Genomic DNA, 19987 nt, shown 5'->3' on the forward strand with positions numbered 1-19987 from the left:
TACAAGCTGCAATGAGAACACATTCATGTTTTTATTGAGTAAAAGATTGAAGAGAGCTGGTGTTACTGGTTCTCCCTGTATGTTCATCCACAACGGTGCAGCAGTGTTGAGTTCGCCTGCATGCTCCAGTCCATCTCTATGGCAACCTTAGTTTCGCAGTCGCCTCTGCTCACCTGTGGGAAGCCCAGCTTGGGCTTAATCAACCGCTCAGATGAGATAAGGCATATTAGTTCATCAGCAGTTCAGCCATGTGCCTGCAGTGTAAAAAATGACTGAGTTTTGTCTGGAACAGATATATTACTAAGATTGTATTAAGACATTGTATAAGGACAAACTGTCAGCATATATTTATTCTGCAATAAATACTGAGCATATATATATATGTGTATATATATATATATATATATATATATATACTGTATGTATAGAACACAATGTCAAATATACAGGGCTATAATTAAAGTGTGAAAGTTACAGGGTGCACACGCCTGCTAAATATACCCAAAGTGGAGAAAAAACTGTTCTTGTGCGTCTCGTGTGTGTGGGTAGAGTGTATGATGCTGCTGAACTTAAAGGGGTTGTGCGTGAATTACATATGTGTTCGTCCGCTTCATTACTCATATACAAACCATCCAGTACAGTAGAATATTTACAACTTCCTTCCTCTTTCTACATCTCTGTATCCAAGTGTTTAACGCTTCCAGTATCAAAACACAATCACATTATGTGTCATATTTCAGTATAGAATATATCATATCGTTATTTGGTTTATATATTTTCTTCATAAAGAGTATAAAAACACAGCAGAAGATGGTGATAGAGGATAGGTAGCGTGTATGACGTCAGGATCTGAACCGACAGTTTTACATGGAGTCAAAGTCGTGGTCGTTAGGCTCGATGACTTCAGGGGTCATGACCCTGCCCATGAAGAGGATGGACCCTGGGAAAGAGAGGAAGAGAAAAGAAAATGCAGTCACATTACGTCACACGAGACAGGAAAGTGGTGATGTGGACACACGCAACACACCTGTCCTCCGGTTTCTGATGATGAAGAAAAATGGATGATCGGCCATGACCTGCGGATACAGCACCAGAGTCCTGGTCAGGGCTATCATCCCTGAGGGGGCGAGAGAGAGAGAGAGAGAGAGAGAGAGAGAGAGAAAGAGAGGAAGAGAGGAAGGATGTGAAAATGTAGTAACATTCTGCTACTGATCGGTTAATTGGTCGATGGATTGATCGATTATACTAATGATTGATAATGTTGCTGATGATAATTAAAGTGATGATGATGATGATGATGATGATGATGATGATTTAGTCTACCTGACCCAACGGCTCCCTCTGATCCCTCCTCAGTCACCTCTAGGTAAGCCTTCTGCACTGCTTTCTCAATGTACAGGTCCTTACCATCTGGAACACACATACACACACACACACACACACACACACACACACACACACACACACACACACACACACATTTATCTGAATCAGTAAGTCTACACTGAAAATAAGTACAGAAAAAATCTAATTACAACCTCTAATATTTGGATGATGTAAACGTATTTACAGAAAATACTGAAGGATAAACACATTTTTTATTTCTCATCTACCTGCCTGCCACAACACGGCCATCTGCTCAGCTGCCAACGCACTGCTGCTCCACAATACACAATGTGCTACAGTGCAGTACAGAGCGTTCCATTTCAGCAGTATAATACAAAAAACAGGTGATATTGTTCACAGGAGCTGATTGTGACGAGTGAAACTGAAACATAAAGACCTCACACACCTTTATGTTTGTGTACGCATGGAAAATGCTTCAGCTTATAACGAGATCTGATATTTCTCTACATACAGTTTACATCTGTTTCCCTCTATTGATCTATTTTTACCAGATGATCTGACAGTTCTGACCTGCCCGTTCTGTGCCAGTTACCTTGGTTACCTTAGAAAGTACCAGAGGCTACTTCACTGCAGTGAAGACGCAGAAATACTGAATCAACTTTGCATGCTGAACATTTCTATGAGATTATTTCTCAGGCTGTTTGTGTTCATGTTTTTGCATTTACTTTTCGTTATATCTCTGCTATAGGCATGCTGTGTTCACTGTGCGTGTGTGTGTGAGAGTGAGTGTATGTTCAGTTTTCAGCACAGCTCTCATTCACCTGTCATGGCAGAGAGATCAGCATCTTTGGTGAAGATGTTCTTGATTCCTAGCTCCTGCAGCGTGCTCCTCAGGTCTAGCTTCTGCTCCACCTTGAACCTTGAATTTTAAAGGTCAAAGGTATCATCCCAGGTATGAGTTCATCCAGCAACTACATCATGAAATGGCCTTACAAAGTCCCCTATGATAACGGCAGTGTGCTCTCATGAAGCTGCCATTCTCCACCTGTCCTCTAGCTGTCTCCCTTGAGTTGCTGGTCTACATCCTGTGTCTGTGCCTCACACCTGCGTCTCATTTAAACCTGACAGTTCTCCATTTGTCTAGACTAGCGTGCATTGTTCTCAACCAATTTCCACCCCTTCACTGCCTGTCTGACTCTGCCTCTGGGTTCTATCCATCCATTCCGTCTCTCACCTGGGTAGGTAGACCTCCACCTTTTGCCGTTTGACATTATTAGCCCACTCCTCCAGCAGAGAGGTTTTAATGATGGGCTCCAGGGTGGCCAGTGGGACCTCCTGCCGAGGCAGAACGATCATCATGGACATGTCCTCTCCCTCGTATGGCATCTCCAACACCTGGTACACACCTCCAGCCTCTTGGGAACCGTCGCTGAACTCGCCTGGTAAACATCCATAAATATAGCCATTGAAACATAAAGTATGTTAAATATAGATGTATCACCGTCTGCTCAGTTTGTCTTCATTAGTTTTAAAATGTAGCTTTATTTTCAATTAAGTGTAATGGATTTTTGGGCTTTATGGATTTTTTATTGTTTTAGCTTTTAAAAAGAGAGGAAGATAAAAGATAAATGAAAAAAACAAACAACAACAAACCCTAAAGCAGATCTATAAAAAGAAAATGCAGAACATATTTTCTTTACACTCTGCTACAAAGAAATATCAAATCATAGTCCCTCTTTACTGATATTATACTGCTATTTTTTTCTCTTTATCATTTCCATTTGTTCTCTGTAGCATTTGCTTGAATAACACTGTACATTACAAAAAACTGGTAGGTAGTGTCAAGAGTAAATTTCACTATATTTTCTGTCAGAAAGGAAATTGGAAATGTAACTGACGATGGCCACTCTCACTGGTGGTCAGCTATGTGGCTCTCAGTCAAATGTTGAAGCATATACTTGTTCATAATGCATCAACGCAGAGCAGCTAACAGTAGATATAAAAAGATAGAGTTTAGCTTTAAGAAGAGAAAAGCGCTCTGGTGTCTCCCCCTGCAGTTTGTCAGTATGACAAAGTGAAGGTTTGACTTCTGCCTCTGGCTTCACGTTGACCCTCTGTGTCATTAGTGACATTCACCATCGATTAGTCCATTTAGAGAAGGGGGGACGGCTGGTAGGCTGGTTTAGGCTATGGCTGTTGGGTTTTAAAATCCAAACAGAAACAGCTGATTCTCCTTTTGATCATTGTTTGGTGTTTGGAGTGTGGTATTTTAGTATCAGTTTAGTTTTTGTGTCTCACTTACAGTTTTATTTTCATTAATGAAATGCTTTTATTATAGTTTTGGTTTCAGTTTTAGTTAACTATGATTACCTTGGACGGTATTAAACATACACACATAGATGAACTTTATTGATTATATTGAGCATGGTGGTCATTCCCCTGATTCACTTGAAGTTTAATGCTTTATTTTGGCATATAACAAAACAAAAACCCCCTGTGGTGACATTGTGCTTTCTGAGGCAAGACTGACTTTGTCTTCAAGAAACATTTTACCTAACCGCTATGACTGTGCATAAGAATGAGAATGCAACAAAGCTTATTCCCCCCCAAGGGCCTGTCCCTGTTCTGCAGCTCTCAACACAAGCACACACACTTACACTTCTCCTCACACACACACAAACAAACAAACACACGTGTATACACATACACTCCTGTGTGCATTCCAATATGTGCAGAGACTTCTTTTGTCCTGATATATGAAGATGAATATGTGTGCACCCTGAGAACGGAGCTGTATGCAGATGTGAAACCTGATGACATAAATACACACTGCAGCAAATTAACACACACCACCTTTAGCAGCAGTGCAGTGAGAACATGATGCAGCGGCTTTTGTCTGCACACAAAAATATTTAAAAGAAGTCCTGCTGGATTTATTTCAAACAGCTCTTTCACAACAGCCAATGAAACACACACACACACACACACACACACACACACACACACACACACACACACACACACACACAGACTGGAAACAGGAGAACTGATGAGGACGTTTAAGATGTGTACTGTACCAATTATTCATGCATTACATCTAGTGACACAACTACATAATTGGAACAACATTCATTTATAAATATCTTAGATGCAATAATTAAAAAATCACAGGAAATAAGAGGGGGAAGAAAGGAAACACACATGTCCACACACTGCTTATCCTTACCGTAGTAGAAGTCTCCCTGTTGGTACATCATCAGAGTCTGGACCTCAGAGCCGTCATCTTTGCTGAAGGAGAACGTTCTGGTGTTCTCAGGCCTGAACTGGTTTTTCCAGGAGCCTCTGAAGTAGATGGCGTTCACCAGGGTGAGGCGGGTCACGCTGCTGAAGTCCTCAGCCGAGAGCAGCTCACGGATCTTACCTGGGAGGGACAGACACGCTGTGATTCACGGCTATTCTAATGAGCCTAAAGATGCAGCCTGTTGTGATGCAGCTTTTGAAGTTGCGCATGTGTCAAGGTGGAGATTTCCGTAACTGAGGGTTGGAAATGTGTTCAGTGATTTATGTTTGATGTTCCCATTTCATCAAAGTTTTAAGACCGATGTGACTCTGGCTGTAGTCACTAAGTACGTGTCTTTTAAACATCAAAAGAGAGGAAAATCCAACAAATGTAACATGTAGTATTTCACTTTTTAACTCCAGTTTTGAAGAATTCAATGAGTCCATCATTGCATTTTCAAGATTTTGAATAAAATTTTTGAATGAAACAAATCTTTTTAAAGGATTTTCATCGTCAAAACCTATGAAATCCCCAATTTTAATAATTTTTTTAATTATTTCGATGTAATATTTCCAACCTGAGATACATTCACAACTATATCTAACTAAGAATGACTTAAAACATCTACTAACTGAATATTACTTGTTTGCTTTTACTTTGAAGTCGTAGAGTAGAATACAACCTCTTTACCTGTAATGAAGTAGTTTTTGTATTGCTTCTTTAACTTCCTTTACTTCCTAAACCACTTGGATTACTGTGCTCTTAGTGTGCTGGTGGGATTACAGTGCCCAGTAGAAAACAGTACATACATTACAGGACAGTACAGACATTTGACTCACTCTCAGTATGATTCTCCACCCAGCTGTTGATCTGCTCCGCCACAGCTGCTGATTCACTGAAGTCGACAGTCTCTACCGCGGCCCGGAAATACTTCCTAATGAGACTGAGGAAGTCGGGGTTAAAGGCGATGCCCTCCTGCAGGAAGAGGCTGTTGGCCAATCGGATCACATAGTGGGCGTCATCGTCCTGCAGAGCTGTAGTCAGGTTCTGGAGCAAAGAGAACTCCTCACCTAGAGGGGCAGAGGGAGATGCACTCTCACCAAAAAGTTTCCCTAAGGGGTTGATACTGCCAATTTGTGGTTAATATGAATACATATGTGTGAGCATAAAGGAGTCAGTCTATCCTGTAATATGTAATATTATTGTATACAAGCCCGTGACAAAATAGATCATCTCCTAACTTGTTGTGCTATGGGTGATTACTGTGCAGTGCTCTTAGTTTAATACAGTAATTACATTAATTCCCATGCAATTGAATTCAAATCCAACTCAGCAAACACAAGGCTTTCAGAGCTCCGCTGTGTCACTGCCAAAATATATGATTCACTTTAACATCTGCTGCTGCTCAGACCTCATTCAGATTATAGCTGGAGTTTGAACCTTATTTGCCATAACTTTTGCCATCAATTTTGCAAAGAAAACCGAATAAATGGGATGGAATTGATTTCAATTTTCCAGTTTGGTGTGAATTTAAATTTGTCCTAGTGCTAAATGTGAGGGAGACTCAGGCTTCTAGTATCCTAATGTGATCCCAAAAATACATTCGATTTCAGAGGAAGATTGTGTTAGATTCTGACATCAGTTTCTATTTTAATAGCATCACGTATCTTTCAGTGGGATGTGTGATGGTGATAATATAAATAATTTCTTGTCATTGCCAGCTGAATGGCAGAGAAGCAAGTGTGGGCATTGGAATTATTGGAGTGCAAAAGAATAACTATTTGGCAATGTAAAACATGTCAGTAACATGCAGTATTTACATGAACACAACATAACACACAACATAAGATTTCTACTCAGGGCTTAGCCTCTGTTTTTTGTAAATATGTGCATTTTATCCAACATATCTGAGCAATTTAGCAACTAGGATTAAATCCAAAAGTGTAAAAAATGAATTGAACTTGAATGAATAATTACATCACATTAATTTAAATGCTAATAGACATAATTCAACATATAAGGAATTAGCTTCGTACATTAGTAATATGCATGACTAATGACATGGAGACGGGCTTTAGGAAGGAAATGTAAATGAATAAATAAATAAATATGTAATTACTTTGAGAAAGGACTTATTGAGTCACGGCATAAAACTGTTTTAAGTGCGTGTTTGTGCACATGTCATTTGTCAAGATGAATTTCTTAGAAAAATATGTAACCTGGCAACAGATGGGTGAATCCTACAGCCTGTCGTATCTCCTCCAGTGAGGCTCCCCTGGCTCCCAGCTCCACCATGCCCAGAGCCACAGCCACGCTCACAGGGGAGAAAATTATGTTGTCCTGACCCCCTGCAGCCTGCAGCCGGTGGTACAGTCTCACAGCAAACTCTGATGTAGTGTCCTCCGGTATGTCCGCCGCCCGGCAACCGTAGCCCGGCAACAGGATGGAGAGGAGGAGGAGGGGGGACAAAATATCCAGGATCAACATTGCAACACCGACCGCTGATAGCTAAGGGAGAAGGAGAGAGAGAGAGAGAGAGAGATGGTAATAAGAAAGAAAGAGAGATGGAGGATGGATGGAGGACAGAGTGAGTAAGAACAGGGAATGTGTGGATTGGAGAGGAGGGGGGGATGGGCATTGAAAGAGTTGTGGAAGAAGAAAGAGAGAAGATGATTTGCGGAGGGAGAAAGAAAGGTAGAGAGGGGGATTGCATAAGTAACAGAGGGATGAAGGTGGAACAAAGGATTTCATGAGGGAGAGATGGAATATGAAGGCATGGGGATTGATATGAGGATTGTGTGATCGTAGAGAGAGAGAGAGAGAGAAAGAGAGAGAGAGAGAGAGAGAGAGACAGAGCGATAGAGAGAGAGAGAACATCTGTCAGTCAGTCGTTCATGCCAAAATCCCTCACTAACCTGTAAAAGGTAGCACAGGTAAACTGTGTGAAATGACTTACTGAATGACACACTACTGCTGAGTAACACAAGAGCGGTATCGATAAAAACACACACACACGTGCATAGGCACACAAACTAAACAACACTTTGTGCAGCTGGAGAACAGAACCGAGGATGGAGGGAGTGAGAGTGAGAGAGAGAGAGAGAGAGAGAGAGGGAGAGAGAGAGAGAAACACAACAGACATGTGCAGTAAGTAGTGTAGCTGTACTGCTGACTGCAGCCGGTGGAGCTGTTCAGAGCAGAGCCACCAAATGAGCTCATACATATTTCATGAGCGTTCTTATCATCTTCAGCTACAGTAAATCAGCTTCTTTCCTTCAAAAAGCTGCTCTGCCCAGTGAGTGTGTGTGTGTGTGTGTGCACCTGCGTGTAATGCGTGTGAGTGCAGGATGATTGATTAAGAGGAGGGTTTTACCTCCATTCATCTTTCCATTCCATCATACACCTCTCCTCTTTGTCCCTTCTTTTTCTATCCCTCCTCTCATTCATGTCTTCTTTACCTTCAACAAACTCAAACTCATTTCTCCACCCTTTGTTTCTCTTTAACGACCTCTTTCTAGCTGTTAAACAACACGGAATGAACACGCACATGCACACTGTACACGTTAGGACATCTTTCTGGCAATGTCGTTGCCAGGCAACGCTATTGTTTTCCGCACAAACAAAAAGAGCGGAGCGTGGACAGAGAGAGTTTGTGATGGATGGATAGAATCTGCTGGTTACTGTACACGTGTGGAGCCGGGGGACAGTGGGGACATTGTACCCGGGTGTCAACAACAATGACCAGCAGCCGGAATATTTGTCCCCCGTCCTGTCCTGCATTATGCTTTCCTCTGCTCTGGCATGACACAAACAATTTCCCCTCTCAGTTCAACGCACCAACACACTACTGTCTATTACGCATCGCTGTCATAGTTGTATTTAACAACAAAATGCACAGAGCTCATGTTGCTCTCCCTTATTTCTCATTCTCTTTGATTTCCACGCATGTCTTCCCCGTCGTGTCCTTTTAAATTGTCAGTAAACATCTCATCCTGGTTGTTCCCCCCCCCGTCTGCCAGTGTTCCCCACAAAGCGTTTTTGACAGGCATGGTATTGACCGAGCTGCCCGCAGGATTTTCATGCGCCTGAGTCTGCAGGTGAAAATTGATTTCTGTTTACACAATTGCTTCGCACAGAAGGGAGTCACACTGCGGCCCACGCTTTAGTCCTTAATGTGCCCCGACATGTCTGATCACCTCTGGATCACACCTCCCATTTGTCATATTTCATGTTGACAATAAGTTACAGAAGTAAACTAATTATGTTATCAGAAAGAGCTAGAAAAAACACCATAAATATATACGATACGATACGTCAGCATCATCTCAGCTACACATTACTGCTTGTTCCCAGCCCCATGTGTAACTCTGCCACACCAATACTGCACATATTGATTGCCAAATTGTTTTTTGTTGATATTTGTTTGTTCCAAGAAACATTTCCTGGGGTCTGGACATCCAAGTTTGACATAATGACGTCCACAGAGAGACATTGGACAGAACTGAGAAGAACAAATAGGAGGAGAAAATACTGACGAAATGTAATTGTACACTTTAAATGTGTAACTGTGATGTGTTGATGTGTGTGTGTTCAATCATTCAATGTGTTACTATTAATATGTTAAAAGATAGCTAATAATAAAAAAATGTGTTGTTTATTTTACCTTTACAAATAAACATATGTGATGATAAACAAACAAATCTAAACAAATATCAAATCATGTTTTTTCGTCAAGACGGCCAGTCTGTTGACGTAATCACGCAATGACATCACAATTTAGCAGTTTAGTGACAAAGCGACCTGCCTCAAGAAACTTCCCCTGAACATGAGTAAGACACAGGTAAGTCGTGCTGTAGATTGTTGGTAGATTGAGAGAAATACAGACACACACTTCATGCTTCACGCTTCATGTAGCATTGAGTGGCCTGTTCTAATGTAACTTAATAACTAGAAGCCTAGTTTCCCTGGAGCTGCTTGATAAATATTCATTATTAAGAAGCTATTTTCTAACTTGTGCCTTGGAAAATGACTGCTCTGTTCTGTTCTGAGTTCAATGGGATTTGATGGAGATGAATCTGTGGCTTTGTAGCACAAGATTTCCGAAAGGGAACATTGTCTTTTTGCTTTATCAGCTTTCAATTCAACATTTGAACAATCCTGATTCATTGCAGTTCGTACACTGTCACTCACGTGCAATCGCCCCTGTGCTCACATGTCCTGCTGTGAGACACCGCAGAGGGAGAGGAACGCAGAGCGAGAGAGAGAGAGAGAGAGAGAGAGAGAGAGAGAGAGAGAGAGAGAGAGAGAGGGAGAGAGAGGAAGAATGAGGGAGAGGAGGAGATAGTTGGCAGAGATGTAAATGGAGGTAATGTTCCTGACCTTTTGAGCGGTGGGAGCTGAACTTTTTGGAGGCAGACAGCCCTGCCTTCTGTAAGGAAAGACCCAGCCATGCAGTTAAGCCAGGAAAAGCCGTGTGGAGCGTCATTGTGTGTGTGTCTGCGTGGAGGTGTGCGTGTGGATAATAACACCATGGGTGGCTGGCTATTACTTGTAACGGGGACAACATTCTGACCTTTGCAGTAGCGGCATGGGCGTCTGCCACCGATGACTACGAGGCGAAACTCCTCAGGTGGGCTTCCAGACACAGAAACCCAACACCCAACTTTGAAACAAGTCTCTCCCGAATGAACCAAATATGCAGGAAAATCCCCCCGTGTCCTAAATTGACAGCGTTTAATCCTGAACAACGTGATTAATTCCATGCAATTAAACTCACTGGCCTTTAAAAGCCTTTAATCTCTCTGTGTAATCCTAAATCTCAGACAGTATAGATCGGCGGTTGACATTTCCACAATTAAAACGTGACGTCACCCGAACCCACAGCACGTATGTTAATCCTCACTGCCATTTAAAACCCAACACCTCCAGACAGCACGCTTCAGAGGACAGCGGAATTTATTAAACATGGACGTCCTCATTCATGGTTCAAGTCCACAGGTACACACACACACATACAAGTACACACACTGAAGCACATTTAGTATTTCCAGTATTCCCGAGGCAATTGAAAGTGATGGGCGTTATTCGTTTTCTCCTCTTGAAGGATATCTTCCTCCTTCCATAAAGGCAGATAACCACTCTGTCACACACACACACACGTCTCTCTGCAAGACGTCTCCACACCAAAGAGACAAGGCAAGTGCCGTCTCTTGATGGATTCTATGGAAATGCTCACATCCTACTTCATTAAAATCTGCCCCTTTGGGAATAGTGAGAATGATGTCAGTGATTTTCTGTGGAGAAAAAAAATGGCAAAGTAATTTGGTAATTTTACCTCCTGCCTGTGTAAGTAGTAAAGGTCCGTGGAGCAGAGAGACAATTAACTTTGATTATCATTCAGTGGTTTTAAATTTCCTTGCAGGGAACTGAGGTAAATGCGTGAATAACTCTAACACACACACACACACACACACCTCACACACAACTAAACATCACACCAAATGTGTAAAGGCTCCCTAAGGGTTTGTGTTTGTACCTATAGGTGATACAGAGGTGAAGAAATTCCCCCGGTGGTAAATGATGGTAAGACAGTTTACACAAATCATTGCTAAACGTTGTCATATTGTATTATCTTTATTTATGACAATGTGTTCATATGTGCATTATAATGCATATTTAAAGCTCTGGCACAGACAGTATTTATGTTTAATGGGGAGTTCCATATAGAGTTTACAGGCTGAAGGACCAAACGCCTCAGGTCAATTAAAATTAATTAAGTGTTCTTGTTTCTTGCTGTGCCTGCTAGGCCGCTCATGGTGGACATCATAAAGTTTTATCGTGGATAAATATTATTTTATTTCAGATTAACGAACCTTTTCAGTCAACCATAGCTGCATCCAGATCCAGCAGTCTCCATCTAGATCTAATTACATTTACCTGAACACACGGATCCTGGATGGGAAATCCTACGGGACAGACTCTCATTATAGCATTCCATTGCTGAAGGCGCCTGTTTAACACATCCCGTGTTGTTGTGCTTATGAAATTATAATTAAGCCTGAAATCTGTTAATGATTATTATGTTTCTGATTTGCAAAGACAGCATGGGACACATAAAGGCACTGCTAGGAGGAAAGTCAAATTCCCAGAATCAGATTAAATAACTGGAAAACTACAGTGAGTTTCTGCTATTTGTCTTATACCATATGAGCATTGGTGCTTATTTGGTTTGTATTGCTCCCTGCATCTTTTCTAGTTTCTTGCTTTCTTCCTGACACAACCATGGCAACCGTGAGAGTCTCAACGCTCACCATGGTGGTGACGATATCTCACGGGCGCCTCTGCGGTAGGTATGGAAGCCGCTGCCCTGAATGAGCTCTGGCCCAGTGTGCCAGTTTAACTAGCCCCAAACTAAAGAGCCAGGGACTTCGTGCCCATCCTCTGCCCGGCGCCACAGCATATATTTAGCATCTTGTTAGGAAATGACATAGCCTGCCTGTAAGTCCCAGGATGCTCACTGCCCACTCCACAGAGGCCAAACAGAGGTTAACAACCCTTTATTAATACCTGCCAACAGAATGATCCAGAGGAGGAGACAGAGGGGGGAGAGAGAGGGGGAGACCGAGGGGGGAGACGCAGACAAATAGAGACGAAATAATAGAAAGAGGCCCTGAAAATATAGACGGACGTGAGGAGATGCTGGTGGAAAACGAGCAGGAGAGAGGAAAAGAAATAGAACGCTTCCGTGCAGATATCACAGGCCCATGCGTAGTTGACAGTTTCACTTACGCACAGCCTTTGCTTTCTCTATTTCACAAAACACTCTGATACAAATTGTGGAGTGCAGTTACGAGGTTTGGGCTGAAACTGGATCGGCCTCAATTTGGGGTCAGTGGTGAAAATGAAAAGACTGGAGGCTTTTTCCTGTGGACTAAAGACCAGGGGGACACCAGGGTACAGGAAAGGTCACCATTAAATAGTCCTATGGGGTGTGTTTGTGTGTGAGTGAGAGAGAGAACGAGAGAGAGAGAGAACTAGAGAGAGAGAGGTGACACATCAGTATACTGCATTTATTTCACAGAACTTTATGTAATTCTGATCATTGAAATGCTTTGTACTGCCATTTAATATCATCATAAAAACGATAGCTTCGCTCATCATTATCAGTTTCGAAGGCTAAAGAGTAACTTAATATTTTAGTTGACAGAAAAAACAATACGTCACTTTCCCGGATTTTTCACAGATCTTCCCCAATTATCTCTGGATAGCGTTTCTTCTGATGTGTTCTTAGGTTTAGATGTCAGCCGTTTACAAATGAGTCCTCTCCAGATCTTTGATTCCCTCTTTACCTCTCTGACTCCCTGATTTAATTCCTGACCTGTTTCTCTGACTGAAGCTCTCTCCTCTCTCATATGTCTGTGTTTAAACTAATACTCTGTGTGTGTCTGTGCCGCAGCACACTGCACACGGGCCAACACTGCTGTGTGGGTGGGCGTGTGTGTTTGTGTGTGTGTGTCATCGCTGTCTGAGTGTGACTGTATTTAGAAAGTTGGATTGGAGTTGGAGGCTATAACTGCATACAGTCACACACCAATCTATTTTTTTCCTAATGGCCTGTTCCTTTTGCTGTATTGTTTGTAATTTATAAAGCAAGAGTAGAAAGACAGAAACACCACATGACATTTTTTCACTCCGTACTGCAGCACACAACAGGTTTGACTCGGTCTGAGGAGATATATCAAAGCCATGATGGACTACTGCAGTATTTACTGCAGATTCTCCCTAATTCTCACAGCAGGACACATAACTGAGTTGTGTTCAAAACCTCTCCCACTCATTTTGTTTCGCAAGGCTGATTTGAGAGACATTTAATTATTGAAATGCAATTAAAGCTGTGCTGGGTGGGAAACAGCGCGCACACACACAGGCACACACACACATGCGCACACTGAATCGTAGGAGGGCCACGGCAAGATACAATAGGAACAATTAAACCGTATATGGAATTAATACAGTAAGATTAAGATTAAATATGACGTTCTTTTTTCAGAACAGCAGTGATGCCCAGTATGATGGGTTGCTGATAGAGAGAGGGAGAGAGAGAGAGAGAGAGAGAGAGAGAGAGAGAGAGAGAGAGAGAGAGTGTTTAGAATGCTTAATATTACCAATAATATGTCATGAACTATAGAATTGATGACTCCAACTAACACATTTCTAATTATAGTCAAGGGAAATGCAGCACTGGACAGGGTTCATTTATTAATATATATTTATTAATTATTTTTTGGCATGGTGAGACTATAATTTCCTTTTGCTGTGCTTTACCTTTTAATGGTGCTGCTATATACAGCATTATAAATATGGATAAGAAATTTGGACGGGATAGTCTGAGATCTGAGAACCTGTAGGTATCACCACAGTCACCTCCATCATGACCACACACACACACACACACACACACACACACACACACACACACCTGCATGATGGAATAACAAGTGGTGTGCGTTAGGGTGAGGGGTGGGGATGATGGGGTAGGACTGGGTTACTACAATCCGCCTCGTTAATTCACACACATGCACTCACTGCGCCTTTGCCTTTATTTCAAGGACAAGAAGCACACTGCAATGCCTCAGGGTGGTTTCAGCGGCAAAACAACAACAAAACACCGGTGCAAAACACAGAGCAGCGATCAAAATGAAATAGCCTCGGGTGGTGGACACACGGGTAATGGCTATAATCAATAGACTTGAAGAAATATTTGTGGCTCCGGTGAGCGTCCCCACCCGCCCACCTTATTAGAAGACCACACATGTTGACAATAGCGGCAAAAACCCTTCATGAAAATCCATCATCCTATGCAGTATACATTCTTACACCTTGATTTAACAGTAATATAAGCAGTCATCATTGGGTTTCATGAAGGGATTTCTTGCATTAGCTAAACATTTCAATTTTGTCTCCCTAACAGGTTATTCAGATAAATTTTAATCTATGAGACTGAATTATTACACTATTTAGTCAAATCTCTCTTACCGTGTGTGTGCTGTCACGTATGGATTGATGTGCGCTCTCTCTCTTTGCTGCTCTCCTCCAGCACACCACCCAGCTGCATGTTCATTCGCCGCAGACCCCGCCTCCTTCACGGCGATTGGTCCTGCAAGCGTCCTCCAGAGAGTATCGTTATTAAACGAAAAATACACTACATAGTACTTCCGTTGTCGTTTATATGCCCCTCTGTCTGCGCTACCCAGACCCAATTAGCTCAAATCTGACGTGTTTAGCCAGTTAGGTCACGGGACGCATCAGGTCCTGATAAAGTTAACACACATGTTATTCGGGTTTTGGTAGATTAGGTGCTTGAGGACAAGAGATGTCATACAACTCGTTTTAAAATATTACGCTGTAGCGTTTGAATTGTGGTGGAGCAGACAGCGATTGGGAAGGGTGGATAATTATCTTGATCTCCAGGCTGTATCTTTGTTTTGTGCAATAATTTTCACTACTTCATTATAGTTCTTTAAGATACTTTCTTGGGGAAAATAAGACAGAAAGCTGTTTTAAGGTGTAAAGGTTATGCTTTCGTGGATGTTCTTAAGTGTTGATTAGCTCATATTTGGCTCTGTCCACGGAAGCCAGGAAAGAAACACCTGAGTTCGTGTTTGGGGATTGTAGTCTTTTTTAGTGACCCTTACAATGACGAGGCATCATGGAGTAACGCATGTGGGACGCTGATTGACAGCTTTTAGTCACGCCCCTCCGCCTATTTGTAGGCTGGAAAACTTCCTGAATGCAGAACTGACCACAACAAGAGACAAATCAATTACTTTTTATATGTGTGAATATATTTGTTTCTGTTGACCATTGACAGTGTTTATTTATCCGTTTTCATGTCCACTTAACACCAAATGGTAAAATAATATAATAATGAATAAAATTCAAAGCTTTACAACTTCAGGTGTAATAGTCAGGAAGATATGAACAATTCAACCTTCAGTTAAAGAAGATACCGGTACAATAAAATGCAATTAATTGGGTGGTGAAATTCACAACTTCTCACTAATTTAATGAGTGAAATTGTTTTTTTCTACTTTATTTTATGAATATTTCAACACATTTGAGCTTGATAGATAGAACTGAAGAAGATAGAACTAATCTCTTTTTTTAATCTCTTTTTTAAAAGAAATTACCATCTATTAGAAATATGTGGAAAAACTGAGTTTCTGCACCTAATTAATGCAGTAACAGCCAAAACACTCCAGCAGCAGCATGAGTTTCAGAGAGATGGCCAGGATCTGTTGGTGATCGCTCTGTTTTGTTATTTGTTTTGTTGTTTTATAGAAGCTGTCTTACTTCTGACTGATTTTATGATCATGATCCTGTCTCTCCCAGCTACACCATTTATTTATACCAAACAACAAATGTCAGGAGTATAAAAATCACAGCATTCCATTTATGTGCATCATTGTCAGGGTCTACTGACCAATCATGATGCTCATTAGCACACATTCATGGAACAGAGCCACCATCACAAGTCAAAACAGACAATGTGAAAATTGTCTATTCATTAAATATTGTAAGTCATACTCCTTTAGTAAGTCAATTAGTTAGTCAGTGGGAAGGTAACGTGTTGAGTGTCTTGGTAGTTTCAAACTCAGATGTAATGCCTTAAAGGAGTTATGTTAGAGTTCATCTGTATTTTTTGCTTGTTATTCATGCTTATAAATCTTAGCTTAGTTATAGAGATGCAAAATATAGGACTACATTTTACTGTGCTTAACCTTTCTCGTCATCTCTCTCTCTCTCTCTCTCTCTCTCTCTCTCTCTCTCTCTCCCTCATCCCAAATGCATGACTTTTCCTCGTCGTCCTAGAGAACTTTGGGCTAGGTCGGTCATTTTCCTGATGTTGTGGGTCTGTAAAGCCCTTTAAGACATTACATGTGATATTGGGCTATACAAATAAACTGACCTGACCTGACCTGACCTGACCTGACCTGACCTGACCTGACTTAACTTATCTCTATAACTCTCTAACACATCACAGAGACACAGCATAGCTCACAATTGTTGTAGGCACCTTCACCATGATATTACATGAATCACAAAAATTATCAATATAGATGAAAAACGGGTAAAAACCTTCACGAAATTATATTGTCATACACATTTGGGACAGAACTGACTCAACTAGGGGTGGCACTGCCTTTTTTAAGTTTTAAGTCTGCATAGATTATTCTTACCTATACACTGGGGCATTGCCAGTACACACCCAGATTAGCTCATCAATAAGTAGTCGAATAGGGCCTGACAGGTTTGTTGATGACATGTATCTACCTATCTACTTGCGTTTACAAAGGTCTCAAAGACCTAGTCCTCACCGCTGCCTTTTCGGTACTAATTCTCCTAGATCAAAGTGAGGCCTTAACACTGTGGATCATAAAGTCCTACTCGATCGCCTTGAGAACGCTCATCAGCGTTCGCGGTCTTTCAGATCCTACCTAACAGATCAATCTCATTTTGTTTCATTAAACAATATGAATTCGACTTGCCACCCTGTGAAATATGACATTCCACAGGGTTCTGTACTAGGCCCATTATTATTATTTTCTATCTATGCGCTCCCTCTCGGAAACATAATTCACCAGTTTGCGATAGATTTTCATACAACACCAACTGTATGTTTCCATAAATCCCAACAATCACACTGGGATCTCCAAATTGCTTCTTAACGTAATAAAATCGAAATGCTGATCTTGGGACCAAAGAAGCAGAGACAGAAACTTGAGAATCTACTACTGTAGTTAACTTTGGCAATGGTCCCATCTGTTGCTCTGCAATGGCGAAAAGCCAGGGTGTAACATTTGACAAGGACCTAAGTATCAGCACCAATATTAATAACGTTACAAGGGTTGCTTATTTCCCTATCCAACGGAATTACTGTAATGTTCTCTTCTCTGGTTTGAACTCCTTGTTCCCACGCAATGTTTAAGATCTCAGCAGGCAGGCCCGCTTGTCATTCCGAAGGTCAAGACGAAGACCTTTGGAACTGGAGCATTTTTGTACCGCGCTCCTTTGCTCTGGCAGGCACTTCATGCCCCCACACCTTTGAGTGTGGGGTCCATGGGTCAGCTGTTTTTCAGCTCCATGGCTGTTTCAGTGACAGACGGCCACCTCCCCAGAGGAACGTAGGGGTGCTCCACCACCAGGACTCTGCGGCTCCCTCTCCCACTTTGCCCCCCACCCTCCTATCCCATCTTCCATGGCATCCCATCTTCCTCCCCATCTAACCTCCCACCGTCTGCTTTACCAAGTCTCACATGGAATTGCTTCTCCCGAGGTTTCTTCCTTTTTCTTTATCCGTTTAGGTTTTCTTAGGAGTTTTTCCTTGTCTTCTTTGAGAGCTTTGGGCTGGGTCATGGTCATGGAATGGTAATGCATTTCCTGCCAGTATCCCTAAATCAACATACATTTAATCTGTCTCTGTCACACAACTGTCGCAGGAAATAAATGTGGACTTATTTTAGAGTGTTTAAGTTTGTAGCAGAGCTCCATTGTGTGTATCCAAGGGAAAATTAAAGCTTCTCGCAAAGTAAATGACCTTCCGGTGAGACTGGTTGAAAGGAGCTTAAAGTCATCAGATAGGTGGCGTCAGATAGGTAGGTGGTGACTCACTGGAATCTCGCAAAATCACACACACACACACACACACACACACACACACACACACACACACACACACACACACACACACACACACCAATACAATGTGAGTAGCCTTAGATAAAATGGTCTTTTGTGTGGTGTTTTGAATGACTAAAGGGAGTTTAATAAATGCTGTAAAGGTGTAATGGCAGGAGTAAGAAGTGGGCTTGAAAATGTCAGATACAGGTGTGTGTGTGTGTGTGTGTGTGTGTGTGTGTGTGTGTGTGAGTGAGATAAGGTAGCAGTGCGCAGGCCAATGTGAATATTAAAGAAGGCTTTTTTTTCTCTCTCTCCCACAATAACCTCCTGGACTCCTGGAGTGAGGTAAGAATCACTGCATATACGAACACCAAGCTGCTTTATTTACCACACCGTTTTTATTGCAGCAATAAAACTGCAGACGATTTACCCTTTTCAGCGCTATGACTCACACGCCAGTTTAGTCACCATCGTGCCTAAAGGAACTGTAAACAACGCACTTTAGATTACATGGCTTTTATGTGATTACTGTGTCTGCGTAAGATTTTCTGAAAAATAGAACATGTCAGATGTGATAGAATTCATTGATTTCACTGCGTCGTTAAGTCATTGTGTCCTTTTGGTCTTTATTTCCTTTCCTGTCTTGTCATTTTCCTCCACCACCACCACCACCTCTTCACACCACTTGTTCTCTTGGCGCCCTCTTCCGCAGGTCCTTGTCTGCTCCCATTGTGTCACTCTCTGGGAGTGATTGAACACAGTGAGCACACACACACACACGCACAGATGGGATCATTCACTGGTCAAGGATGAGCATGACAGGCATGAAGAATGAAGCCAGCGCCATACTATGGTGTCTCCTGTGTGTAACCGGGTAAATACCTGATCTGTTGCATGAGCTGGGAATACGGATGGGACTCAGGCCAGAGCTCCAGGTTAAGTTAGTAGGTTAAGGTTGTAAGTCGCTTTGGATAAAAGCGTCTGCTAAATGACCGTAATGTAATGTAATGTAATGTAAACCGGGGGAGGTTGTAATGTGTGTTTGAGCAAGAAATGGGATTTTGTGTCAGGGTGAAGTGTGTTTTTGCAGAGTACAAATGTGGCCGCCACAATTAGATAAAGGAAGGGAAAGAAAGTGTGTGTGTGTGTGTGTGTGTGTGTGTGTGTGTGTGTGTGTTTTGAACACTAATTTTTTTTAGATCTGTGGATTAATTATTCATAAAAATGAAATCATCCCATTTATATTTTCCAGACTAAGAAGCAAACACATCCACACAAAATTGTCAAACCCTGAAGAAGATTGAACAATCCAGGGGAGGTCAAAAGATGCCGTGCAAATGTAACATCAAAAGTGACACGACAAAGAAAATCAATAACAGAAACACGGTGTCACACGCTTAGAAACAAAGTGAATCGAAACAAGACAACAGGCCTCATTTATCAAACAAGAAAGCACACACACAATACCACTCTGTGCTGAAAAGAGTCTAAACCTTTAGATCTGAGCCGCGTCCCAAATATACTTGCTTCCCTCTTCATTTCCTGCCTTCCTTCCTTCCTACCTGAGTGTGTGAGACTTGTGTGGATGGGAGGAGAGGAGCAGGAGCAATGGAGTGATCCAACGCTTATAAAGAGAAAGTGGCCCCATCAATGATGTCACTCTTTCATCTCCAACACTAA

At 41.8% G+C, this 19987-nt stretch overlaps 2 protein-coding genes across 2 annotated transcripts in view; one reads left to right on the forward strand and one right to left on the reverse strand.

The window, feature by feature from the left end:
- Nucleotides 1-452: 452 nt before the first annotated feature.
- serpini1 (serpin peptidase inhibitor, clade I (neuroserpin), member 1) lies at nucleotides 453-7114 on the reverse strand. Its single transcript, XM_076143445.1, has 8 exons — nucleotides 6847-7114; nucleotides 5467-5697; nucleotides 4574-4768; nucleotides 2582-2786; nucleotides 2169-2266; nucleotides 1324-1410; nucleotides 1028-1117; nucleotides 453-940 (listed from the first exon to the last, which is right to left on the reverse strand). The coding sequence occupies exons 1-8, from the start codon at nucleotides 7112-7114 to the stop codon at nucleotides 864-866; spliced, it is 1251 nt and encodes a 416-aa protein (XP_075999560.1). The 3' UTR covers nucleotides 453-863.
- Nucleotides 7115-11908: 4794 nt separating this feature from the next.
- Nucleotides 11909-19987, forward strand: part of LOC142992323 (cilia- and flagella-associated protein 337-like) — a 35053-nt gene continuing 26974 nt past the window's right edge. The window contains exon 1 of the mRNA XM_076142694.1: nucleotides 11909-11972. Within this exon, the coding sequence (XP_075998809.1) occupies nucleotides 11909-11972 (64 nt within the window). The remainder of the gene's footprint in view (nucleotides 11973-19987) is intronic.

The sequence above is a fragment of the Genypterus blacodes genome, unplaced genomic scaffold (assembly GCF_046128005.1).
Source record: "Genypterus blacodes isolate CSIRO-AG114 ecotype Tasmania unplaced genomic scaffold, CSIRO-AGI_Gbla_v1 ptg000003l_1, whole genome shotgun sequence".
NCBI lineage: Eukaryota > Metazoa > Chordata > Actinopteri > Ophidiiformes > Ophidiidae > Genypterus > Genypterus blacodes.